The following is a 13,008-nucleotide window of genomic DNA, read 5'->3' on the forward strand; positions in this document are numbered from 1 at the left end:
GTTAAGAATTGCAAAAACTACAATTACTTTTGCACCAACCTAATATCACTAGCAATAGGTACAAAGGAATTGTAAGGAGGATATATTTTGGGGGCTACAGCAGGAACTGTATGAACACACGGGGAATTGTAAGGAAGATATATCTAAGGGGACAAAGCAGGATTCCAAGATTCCCTTTCATACCTTTGTTGTTATAGATAAAGATGCTCCCCGATCCAAAAGAAATGCGGCTACGTCCTCATGCCCTTCTCGGGCTGAAAGGTGGAGTGGGGTGTACCCGGATGTCGTGGCTGCATTTGGAGATGCTCCTTGTTGCAACAGCTGTTGTACTATATCTGCCTTCCCCAATCGGGCAGAAATGTGGAGTGGGGTTTGGTTATCCTAAATGGCAAGGCAGAAATGCATGGCTGATTAGCTGAGAAAACAATGGCGTGGTTGTGAAACATTCGGCAAACTGCTTGGTATCAGAGGCTATGTTCAACTCTTTGAGTCAATGTTGAAAAGAATCTCAAGGTTCAGGAAGGTGGAGATGGTGGATCTAAGCTCCTTAAATACTCTTCTACGAACCTATTAGTATGAAAGTATGAAAGACAGTTCTATCTATAAATCATTCCCACTACTATCTGTCATACTTTATCCATTTTTACTTTCTGATGACTCATTTTGAGGGACTCATTTGCTCCAAGGTAAAACTCCAATACCTTGGAGTGATATTATACCTACATCAGTTATTATGCACTCATATAGAATGGATTATTTTATTGGTGTTGCCTCCCCACATCCAAAAGCTGAGGGAGAAGGGGCAGTATAGGGTAGCACAGATATACCTACACAATGGTTCCTAGCCGACAGGGGTGGTGGGGGCTGAAAGCCAGCCTACCCTTTGCCAAGTCATGCATTCTGGCATGGGCTGCATCTGCCTCAAGTGGAGGGGCACATTATTACAATTCACTAAAAGGCTTGAGGCACTCATATGGTCCTGTACCCTTAGTGCCTTACCCCACGTAGGAGGGGTATCTATTCCTCTTTGCCCAACAAAGAGCCCTACGGGGACCCTCCAAAGAGAAATTCCTTACTGGAATACAAAAAAGTTCAGGTAAATACTTTATGTAGGGAAGGTAGAGAGAAGAGGGTCAACACAGGACACTGCTTTGGAAAGGCAAGCAGGATATGGGTCAAGGTTAAAGCAGGAGGTCAAAAGCGAGGTCAAAGCAAGGCCAAAACTTCCTTCTGTGTACTAGTAGGAAGTGCAAGAAGAATTAGGGGAGATGGTACTAAGAAAAAGAGGAATACTGAGAACAGAAAAAGGTAATTGTCAAAGGAAAATCTCATAAATCTCTACTAATGTCGCTGCCAGCACTAAGCATGTACTGAGTATTTACATGTCCCAGGCTCTCTTTGAAGTACTCCACCTATTATTATTTCATTGATCATCACAGCAATCTTATGAATAGCAGCTATCACTATTCTCATTTTCTATATGAGGAAACTAGAAAAGGAAATGTGACACAGAGATGGTAATGGATTCATCCCACGTTACACAGCTAGGAAAAGGTGCAAGCCCAGGCAGTCTGGCTGAGGAAGTCAGGCTCTTCATCATGATACATATTGCCTCCGTAACAAGTTGGTAACTATAAATCCTCTCCTCAATTTCAGTTTCTGGGTAGAATCATTTCTTTGACACAATGGTTTTGATATGTAATAGAAGGAAAAAACGTGAGGTTTCCTGTAATTCATGGTAGAGTGTGGCCTCTCTTAACCATTCCACTTACCTGATTTAGTGGGTTACCCAATATGTCTAGATCAGGGGTCAGAAACTACAATCCCAAAGCGAGCTGCCACCTGTGTTTGTAAGTCAAGTTTTACTGGAACACACTCCTGTCCATTTGCTTCTGTGTTGTCTGTGGCTGCTGCTGCTCGACAACCACACAGTTGAATAGCTGTGGCAGAGATGGTGCTTTGTGCCAAGCCTAAAATACTTACTATTAGGTCCTGTACAGAAAAAGTCTGCTGATCTTTGTTTCTAGATCCTCTGTAAAATCCACCAGCTGGCACCACATTGTACTGGACACTCCAGACTTGTGGTCTGCTGCTTAGAATGTCACAACCTTTGGATCCACCTGCAAATTTTATGCTTTCCAAGACCTAGTGTTTATTCCCACAGTAGTATGTTTGCTCTATTGACTTTAGGAATCTGTACTATATTTGCATTAATTACTTTAATTGTACAATTAAATGATAAACATCAATATGAAAGGAAAGGTTTTATTTTTCCCTAAGAATACTAAGTTGAAAGCTTTGGAAAATCTTGATGGATGTTGATTAAAACAAACAAACAAACAAACAATTATGATCTAATTAGATATGGGTGAGATAGCTGAGTACACTGGGAGAAAATAACAGAAGTCTAGAAATATTCTGGATTCACACTGCTTCACAAATGTCTTTGTTTTCTCTCCACTTAACCCAATACTTAAAACTAGCCCATATAATTAAAAAGCAGATAAATATATATTTATATATTGTAGGTTAAAACTAAATCATTAGGGCATTTATGTGTACGATTCCTGACCTGAGCCTACCATTTTGATAACCAGACCCATCCCCAATAGTGACAGATAAGTGGGTTTCTTCTGGAGGCTAAACATCAGGCAGAATATGAAGCATTCAAACTTAACCCTCAAGCAGCTCTTTTTCCACGTGAAGGCAGATCCCTGAAGCAACTCTGATCCAAGTCTTGGGGTTTATGGTTTCACAACTTGTGGAGAAAAAGTAAAAACTTCCTTTTTCATTTTGTGGCTGTGACAGCTGACATTTAAGTCAACCAAAAGAGCTCAATTATGCTTCCAATTCTTGCTTGTTCTAGAAGCTCTGTGTATAAGACCTTCTCTATAGAGTGCAAAGAACTTTGGACTAACTCTAGGTTCATTTCCTAATCTGTTCCTGACAAGCAACGTGCCAAGCACACACAGTTCTTTCTGGCACTAAGTGCCTGTTCTATTTAATTCTGTTTGTTGATTGAATGGAGAAATGTGCGGGAAGGGGTTTTTACAATACCACTTGGTTAGAGACTATTAACTGGAGGTTGTTCACTACTTTTAAAAACTGTTTGTGGATGAGAGCATGAATATATTTCAAGGTTTTATTAAAATCCAGGGTTTACTCTTCATTAGCAAAAGTTTGCATGTGTTGCACCTACCTTAGCTTTAGCTTCCACCTGAGCTCCATCTTGCACCAGATACCGCACGACTTCGGCTTGCCCGGACCGAGCTGCCATGTGCAGCGCTGTTTCTCCTCTCTGGGGAACAGAAGTCAGAGTCAATTAACTGCAGCTCTGAAGAAGAGTGGCATAATTTATTTGCATAAAGCTTATGATGTAGGTTTTATTGTTGAAGTAAAAAGGAGTCCCAAGCTCTTCCTTATTGAAAACTAGGGAAGACAGGAAATTAAATACACAAGAACTTCACCGAAACCTGATCCATGATGGAAGGACTTTGGTGCAACCCTAGGGAGCCTGGTCATTAGCTGTCTCAGAAGTGTTACTGAATAATGTTGAATGTGGCCTCACTAGGGGTTGAAAAGCCACTGTTCACAGAGGCCAAGAAGGAGGGGGAGTGAGTGAAGAGGGCGGGTGGGGAGTGCGCAGAAGAAACCCTGCCCTGCTGGAGAGAGGCAGCCCCTTCTGGACCATCTGCAGGCTGCCGTAGTAGCTGAGCAGAATGCCAGCCACATCATGCCACACCTTCCTATCTTCCCAAAGCAGTGGCTGTCTGCATATTTGTGAACACTTAAATGTTGGCCACAAAATCAGAACTCAAAACAAAACCCACAATGCTGCACAGGCAACACAGACACACCTGCAGGCCGAACTTGGCTTGTTAGCTACTGGTCCGCCTTCCCTGCTTTCTCTCAACAGATCAGCGTCCTAGCCTGTGGGCATTATCCCAAGGGGTCCTTTTCTTTGGCACTGAACTCCTCCCACCTGCCCCTCCATTTCACCAAGGAGATTTTAATTCAGATTACCTATTCACTTATTCGACAACAACAAAAAATTGAAAACAATATAGAAGACATGGATAGACAGAAATGTAAAATGTCGTAACAATGAATAATATTCTCCCACACAAGTGTGCCCATGTAAAACCTGCTTTTATAAATTGAGCTGTGATTTAGATGGGTCACCCACCTCCATGGAAGGGTATACAAAGACATATTTCACACAAAACTTTTAAGGTATTTACTGGAAAGGCCTTGAGGATGTAGTTTACCATATTACCCAGTATTCTGTATATGAGGGAAACCTCTCTCTATTGTGTTAGTGCCAGGAAAAATTGTATTTCAGCTGAGAATCTGGTCTGTTTCTATCTGGTAGATGTGCTGATTTTGGCTGCTAGATGACAGAGAGCCGTGTTGCAAGCACACCCTCAGGATCAATGTGCAGGACCTGATGGAGGCCCTTTCTGGGCTTCTTGTATTTTTACTTCCTTCCTGCTCCTGAGCCCATCTAGTGTTCTTATGTTCTTATGGTCTGGTGTGCTAATATTACTATGTCAAAGTTAAAATCCTGTAAAACAATGTCAGATGTCACATGCAGATCTAGGGTGATAAGTTCCTCCTCTGATATTTATTCTAAAGTGAGTCTCATGATTTTGCAGCAAGATGCTTAGTGGAGGAAAACAACATTATCTGATAATCTATGAAATGAGTTCCATGGATTTGCTATAACATGGGCAAGCACACTACAGAGGAATTATTTGGAGTTACTAGAAATCACAATAATGATAGCATTTGAACCACCTATTAAATGTGCAACACTTCTTAATGCTTCTATTACCAAAAAAAAAAAAAAAAAAAAAAAAAAACTCCCCCTTCATAAAAACTTAACTTTTAAAAGCGTACTATCCAGCAGCAAGGTACATAGTCTGTAAGTCCTAACAACTAGTAACCAGCTACAGTGATTGAATGGATCTTGCCTTCGAAGTAAAGAAAATCATTTATTCTCAGATTCTGCCCTTTTTAGTAGTCCAATAAAAATGTCTGAAATATTGTAATTAATTTACTTACAATAAAAAATAAGTAGATAAGAGCAATCTTTGCCAGTTTCTTAAATACTCACATTTGGACCTTCTCTGTTGAAAGATACTTACCACATTGGTGGTATTTGGTGAGGCTCCATGATGCATTAGTTGTGATACAATGTTTACATGCCCCATGAAGGCAGCAACATGGATTGGGGTAAGGCCCGACTATGGAGAAAAGAGGGAAATGGGAAAAGTCGGTTCATTGGCTTATCATAAAAAAGGGTTTGTTTGCCTGTCTGCCTATCTGCCATCCATCCAACCCCTCCATCTATCCATCCATTGATTGGTCCATCTACTTTAAGATAACTAGTTTGTTGATTAGATCAGAAGACATCTAGACATTCACCTCTATTTTACAGATTCTATAAGGCAAATATATCAATACATAATCATCATTTCCCTAAAGCAAGTTTATGAGTATTAGCAATTAAGGTTACATAATTAAGGAAATTATTATAATGGTCACTAGACTAGACCTTAGTTTTTATGTTTGCTTCAAATCCTACAAACATACCCCCATAATATTTGTGCTTTTTACATGAAGTTTTTCCAGTTTTAAATTTTGAGAATTTAATTGCTCTTGTAACATGAATATCATAATGTAGCAAAAATATTTAATATAGCTAGAAAAGCTAACTTTTAAAAAAAAACAACAACAAAAAAGGTAATAGACGGGGATGACTAATCTCAACAGAAATTTGAAAAATGTCCAAAAAAAAGTGAAACAAATTCTATACAATAAAAGTGAGGTAAAAGACAGAAGAGGAAGAATTCTGGTTGCCCAGACTTGAAACAGTGGGAAATGAGGAAAATGGGGAAAATAATTTTGTTATAACATGGAGCTTTTTTTCCATCAGCAGGGGGAGTCATTAGAACGTGTGCAAAGCAAACCCTCATCCTGGTCTAAACTGCCTGTTGGAGCTCTTAGGGAGCAAAGGCCTGGCAGAGGAACTTCTCCATGGCTGACATTTCTGGGCAGTTATTCAAACATCAGTCAAAAACGTACTTCTACTTCTGAGCCTATTCAAATCTTTAAGAAGAGTTGCCATGCACTGAGAATAAACTTATTATTTTATCATTACAATGACACAGCACTTACTATGAAGCCATAAGACTGATGATACAAGAGTAAATCAGTATTGACATTTTCAACCATTTAACAGTTTAAAAATTACAAATCAAGGCAAATATTTCATTTGAAGAGAAGAGACTGAGGTAGGAGGTAAAGCAACGATCACTAGTCTAGATCTCAATTTTTATGTTTGCTTCTCACCCTTGTTGTTACTGATGCATTCAACAAACCTTTACTGAATGATGTACTAGGGGCCAGGCATTGGGGGAACACAGACACCAGTAAGACTCAGGCTTGCCTGGAAGGAGCCCACAATTTCCAGCGGGCAGAGGGACGGCTAGGTTCTAAGTAAACCAGCTGAAGAAGTGCTTTGATGGAACTATGCACAGGAAAGGTGATGGTCCCAGAGAGGAGCTCCTAGACGAGGCAAGGAGGTGAGGGAGCTTTTCTGGAGAAGGTGACCCCAGATCGGGTCCTGAAGGAGGTGTAGGGTTAGTCTGACAAAGGGGGAGTAACACATAGAGCGGGCTCAGATACAGAGGTGAACAAAATGGTCTAGGGAAGTGCGGAAGGCTAGAATCCACAGAGACCAGCATTTGGGGGATGGCATGAGTCTGGAGGGTAGATACCAGGCTTGCTTTGCTGTGTGGAAGGCTCTGCCCTGACCCTGATGGATGTCAGTTTGAACAGAAGAAACCTAGAGCTAGTCTTTACTACCTTCAACAACTCTGTGCTTCATGAAGTTTTTATAGAGACTAATACCCAGTTTACAAACAGACAGAAGTTGTCTCATGCAGGGTTTCTCAATCCTGGCATATTTGTCATTTTCAGCCAGATAATTGTTTGTTGTGGGAGGCGGGACATTATAAAATGTTTAGTAGCATCTCTGGCTTCTAGCCACATGGCCAGTAGTACCATCAAGCTGTGACAAGTAACAATACTGCCAGACATTGTCAAACACCTGTTGGGGATAGGGGGCAAAATTGCCCCCAGGTGAGAAGCACTGCATTTAGGATTTCATATAAATTACACTTTCAGTGACCCTTGAGCACGAAGCCTGTGTTTTGGGTTATGCTTCTCGTCTTGGTAATGTATCAGCACTCACCCACCCACACTCCTGGTTGCTTTCCTCAGTACTGGCAGCCCCTCGGGGGCGAGGGGGAAGTAGTCTGTGGCGATCACACACAGCAAAACTAGCTGGTCGTTGGGAATGACACCGGAACTCCGGCTGTTGAAGCTACACTTTTCTGCAGCCGGGGAAGCACAGAAATCGTACTCCTCTTACCTCGGTTACAGCTTGGATGGATGCACCATGTTTCAGAAGGAGTTCCATTACTTTAATTCGATTCTTCTTACAGGCAATATGAAGAGGGGTAAAGCCATTCTGCAAGGGACAAAGATACATATCTACTTGGCTACATTCCATTGAAATTCAATTCTACTGTGTGTGGTAAAATGTTTTTTGCTTAAGTGATGTTCTATAAAGATTTGGAAATTAACAGAAACAACAAGGGGCTAAACAGATTCTTTTCTGGAAGCACAAGTAGTCTAGCTGGTTCTAGGAACCCAAGATGCCCTAGTAATCATGAACAGAAAGTGAATTTCTTTGTTACAGTCTCCTGGGAGCTCAGGCAAAATGCTCATGCTATTTCTATAGAGTATTTTATTTTAGAATTCACTCTTCCAAATACTATATATCCCTTCTCTACTTCATTTCAAACAGGGACTACAAACAGCTGGTCCAGAGACTTGTCCACAAAGCCAAAACTTCAACAATGCCCAGTCTGACTTCTCTGCCGCATTTTAGAGCAAGTACAAGGCCAGTTCTGGAATGTTTTCATTCCTTCCAACTTTAAGATTCAAATAGGTACTTACTCCAAGGAAACAGAAAGTTAAACAACCCAACATTATTTGGATCATTTGGTTTAATATTTAACCTAATAAAAGAACCTCCTATTTAACAAATTACCTACCAAATTGTACCGCCTTATAATTGAGAGCATGGCACATATTTTAGTCACCATAGAGAACTATAAAATATGAGGGTCCACTATAAAAGCTTAGGTGAAAGTCACCACAGGTACTTCCGTGGATGTTCTGAGAGCATTTACTTGGCTATAGTCCATCCCAGGATGACTGGCTCCAACCTTTATATGTTGTGAAATCTTCAGAGTCATAGGAAAATGAGAGTGAAAGCCCACGCCCTGTTTTCAGGCTCTTTTCTTGTATGGAAAAATGAGTCATGGTTGTTCATTTCTTTTCCTCCCATCTCAGAATTCAAAGATATGTTTGATATACTGGGCAGGTCAACAGCTCTTAAAATGCTGCTCTGATAAAAGCTTTTAGAATTCCTACAGAGCTCCCTGGGGTCTGGAGAGTTCCTCTCTCCTTGTTCTTTTCTGGCCACTCAGAATTTCAGAGCCAACAGAGACCCAGAGGCACGTGGATCCATTCAGTTAGGGTGACCGCACCAGTTGGAGAGGAGCACAGACCTTCCCTAAAGTGGTTGATTGGATGACAGCTTTTACCTCAAAATTACTGGTAAACTCAGATATTCTCCCTGAAAAATTTGGTGACTTATGTTTTCCTACACATGGGTGTTTATTCTGAGTTAAATTTAAAAACAGCTTACTAAATTGGGACCGTTTAGTTTTGCAAGGCAACAGAGGCTGTTTTGCTGAGAAAACCAAACCATTGTACAGGGCTAAGGGTTAAAATAGCAAATCATTTCAGTAGTTAAGATTACAGATCAGACCAAAATTTTGATCTGTACCTGCAGAAAAAGTAGATGACAGGCAATATTTCATTTTCTTACATGGTTAACAGAAAATTTTAGCTCATAAATTCCTAGGTCTCTCGTTTAAGTTTTCTAATCCTTTTGCCTGCTATTAGATTTCAAAAAAACTTAATTTATAGAAGGATAAGTTTACCTACAGTAAGATAAGATGGACCACCTCAGTCTTTTTATATTTGTATAGTCTTTGGGTTTCATTTATGTAAGAGAATCACTAGTGTGATCAGAAAGAAATGCTTTAACCCCATCAGCCTTGTTCACGTCAGAAATAGGTTTTATAAACTTCTGAGAAGGAAACTTGAAAAAGTTGACAAAAAAAGTACAATTTATTTAATTAGACCTCCCATGTGTATCTCCTCACAAACAGTCCCTTCACATACAGAGGAAGCATGTTGTCAGCAAAACAGCGTAGGCTGGATGTGTTGGCTAAGCCACTCACCAAGGCTTTGGCGTTGGGGTTAGCTTTCTTGTCCAAGAGAACCTTGGCAACTTTGTAATGGCCACAGTGGGCAGCCACATGTAGGGCAGTCAGGTAGTCATTGGTGACGTCATCCACGGGCACGTTATGCTGGAGGAGAAGCTGGACACAGTTTAAGTGATCCCCTTGTGTGGCCATGTGCAGTGGAGACAACCCATTCTGGAACACAGAAGAAAATCAGAGTTTACTGTTTTACATTTGAAACATAAATGTGCCAAAACACAAAACACAGTACAACTACGAACAAGTGAAAACCTAGTTTTTCACATGGAAATACCTTCTGTTTGTAAAAGGTTTTGACAAACGTTTTGAACTACAGCTACTTTAACACTAGTCTTCTCACTTCTTATATCAATACAAAACAAACTTTCAAGGATGACTTCTTTTTCTGACTTAAAAGTAGCATGAATTCCACTAGGTGCCTTACTTATTGCATTCCCAGTGAATTGGAATTCTTAATATTTAAGACTTAAAAGGATAAAACAAAAGCAGGCACAGATTGGTGTTCATTAGACTGGTTTTTATTCTGTCCTTACAAATTCCTAATACATGATATTGACTACATTGATTCAATGAATAAAGAGGGTCTGATCAGAATTGGACAAAACAAAGGAACAACTTACATCAACAAAAAAAGGAAAACTTTTCCCTTTTTCATCAATCTGGTGCCTTCATGTATCTATGATAAGAAAATGCAAGGCATTGACCAACTCATTAACTAATGCCTGCCTTAGTTATTTAAATCAACTGGGTTCGATGACAGAGTTAATTATGTGCAATAGGAATGAGTAAAAATTCATTTGAGAGCTGAGACAAGACATGAATGGGGTCAAAGGTAAACAGAACCTTACAAAGATTAGAGTGACACTTAGCATTTAGCATGTGTTTCCTACTGAAGGCAAAAACAAAGTATGTATTAAGATGTCAGTTTTTTAAAGCATGCTTCCTTTAAATATAGAGGCAAAGTGGAGGAACCTGGGAAATTCTTAGAGAATCCAATTATCAAGACTGTCTCTATTAATGACTATAACATAATTAAATATATATTTTTTTGGGGAAAAAGTGACAGCAAATTCAGTTCCCCTAAAAGTGGTCATCAGTGAACTTTGAAAATAATGATATATTAAATATGCACTGATGAACCAGGTATTTCTGAATCTTCTAGGTCAAGTTATTTCCCACAGTTTATCTGTGAATGACATAAACAGGAGTTCAAGATAAGAAAGAAAAAAATGCAAGGCTTCCTTTAGCCACTCTCATGGCATCATTCACTCACCATCCTATATTTCAACTATCTGCGCTTCATGAAAGCAAGAGGTTCATGGGTTATAATTTCCCATATTGGCCATCAGAGCCTTGCGTATACAGAAAGAGTTCAATAAATATTTACGTAAATTTGAAGACTTCATACACTGTCAATCAGGGTATTTTTTTGCCTAAAAAATTCCACGCAAACATTTTGAACCAAAGTAGAAACTAAGGGGCAACAAAGGATAGGAGCATTTCTATTTGAGATACTGCCACCCCCGAACATATGCATGCATTTATTTTCTGCCAAAACATTCTTTTGCTTTCTGTTTTGATACAGTCTTTGAGGAAAACATGAAGTAAACAAAGACAAAATCTAGGAGAAGAAGTGACTTAGTGAAGAGCAGAAAAGGAAAGCCGGTTCAGTAAAAGGAGAAGATTCCCTAATGATACACAAAATAACGATATATGAGTGGGTAACTTATAGGTCATTGGTGAAGGCCAAAAGAAAGTAAAGATCATCTGCCTTAGGGAGAGGGTCTTATTACATATGACACCCTCATCAAGCTGCAACTATGGAACCAATGGGATAGGATTTTTCTTAGCTCAGAAAGACAAACGTCTTGAAAAATTAAACAGATGGTATTAAAATTAGGAATGCACTTCTTCACTTAATATCCATTCAACAAATATTTATTGAAGGGCTACTCTATGCCAGGCACTGATTTAGGTCCTTGGGGTACCACACTGAATAAGGCCAGGTTCTTGCTTTCATTATAATGAAGAGAGAGAGATAGCAAACAAGTAAACGAACTAAGAGGAAGGCCTCTGAGCAGAAGATGTTTGAGTTGAAAAATGTGTGGAGACTGTAGATCTGGGACAAGCTGAGGGAACTCAAATTGAGAGAATCGGAGGTGAGAATAAACTTGGTATATTCTAGAAAGTGAAAGAGGGCTGGCTGGCTGGAAGATGAGGAGCAGAACGAGAAGAGATGAGCCAGAGAGGTGGAAGGAGTTTATTGTCACTACAGGGGAAGCTTGCTGTTAAACGTGGTAGAGGTGACATATATTTATCCCTTCTTTCGCAAACTGCACTAAGAAGCATTACAGGAATTTGAAAGGTAAAATCCACAAGGCCATGCACATGTGTTTGCAGGTATACCTACACATCCACATACACACATGGGAAAGAAAACAAAAATAGATGCGTGATGTCTACAAATTTTGGAATATGAAAAGACGATTTATGCATGTTAACTCATCCAGCAGAAGAAAGAAGGCTAAGACCTAAGTGTCTATGGAGGGATACAATTAGCAGTGTGCTGATAAACAGCGGCTCTTTGAAAAGAGAAAAGCACTGACACATAGCATTTGCCAATCTCCATGCTATAATGACCCATACAATCACCAATTTCAAGCTATCAACATCATGCTACTGAATGTGGAATTGAGAAGAGATGTGTAAAACAGTCTCAATGATCTGGCTCCAGCATGCCACTGGGTACACTAAAGTTGACTGAGTTACCTCTCCAATGCCCAAAGGTGGGGCATATGGAAACACAGTACCTTGAAAGATAAAGATGGTTTAAAGATAAAGATGGTGCCGAGAGCAGGATTGGTTTGCCTGTGTATGGAGCTGTCAGGTCTCCAGCCCTTCCAACCCAGCCAAGCCCGATGCCTGCCCCCCAGCACCTTACAGGAAATCAGTTTAGTCTTTGGAGAAAGCGAACCAGAGAGATTCTGGATGTAGGGGCCCAGGAAGAGCAGAGGGCAGTGGTGAGGCTCTGGACTGAGAACAGGTGCTAACAAAAAAGGGAAGGACTGGATAGGCGTTGTACAGTCTCCAGAGTTAGACTGACTGGGTTCAAATCCTTGTTCTGCCACTAGCGGAGATATCTTGAGGAAGCTACTTTATTTCTTTGGGTCTCAGTTTTCTAATCTAGAAAAAGGGTATAATAGTAACATTAGTACCTTATAGAGTTATTATGAGGATTAAATGGGTTAATATATGTAAAGTGCTTAGAACCTGGTATGCAGTAATCAACCTATATCATTAGCATGATTAAAGTATGCATAGAGAACAGGGATGCTGACAGCTTCTTTTCCTGACTCTGAATGTATTCACATAGCTGTACACTGCAAAAGGTTGGAGGATACGTCTCTCAAAAAACTGAACTTCCCAGAGAAAAGGACAACTAATCCTGACATTACACGATCCCTCTGGCCTGATACACCTGAGTGGAGCCCTGGCTAGATTCTCACAGAGCTTCTACTCAAACTGTAGTACCTGACAGTTATAGTTGGGTATAAACACTTGTGGAAAACCCCCAACATGA

General features: G+C 40.1%; 1 protein-coding gene across 1 annotated transcript in view; it reads right to left on the reverse strand.

Moving 5' to 3' along the window:
• Window positions 1-13,008, reverse strand: part of ANK3 (ankyrin 3) — a 303,291-nt gene that overhangs the window by 134,799 nt on the left and 155,484 nt on the right. Inside the window, exons 10-14 of the mRNA XM_081075424.1 lie at window positions 9,387-9,584; window positions 7,439-7,537; window positions 5,148-5,246; window positions 3,200-3,298; window positions 184-381 (exon numbers count right to left, since the gene is read on the reverse strand). Of these exons, the coding sequence (XP_080931550.1) occupies window positions 184-381; window positions 3,200-3,298; window positions 5,148-5,246; window positions 7,439-7,537; window positions 9,387-9,584 (693 nt within the window). The remainder of the gene's footprint in view (window positions 1-183; window positions 382-3,199; window positions 3,299-5,147; window positions 5,247-7,438; window positions 7,538-9,386; window positions 9,585-13,008) is intronic.

Source organism: Rhinolophus hipposideros (genome assembly GCF_964194185.1).
Source record: "Rhinolophus hipposideros genome assembly, chromosome: 15".
NCBI lineage: Eukaryota > Metazoa > Chordata > Mammalia > Chiroptera > Rhinolophidae > Rhinolophus > Rhinolophus hipposideros.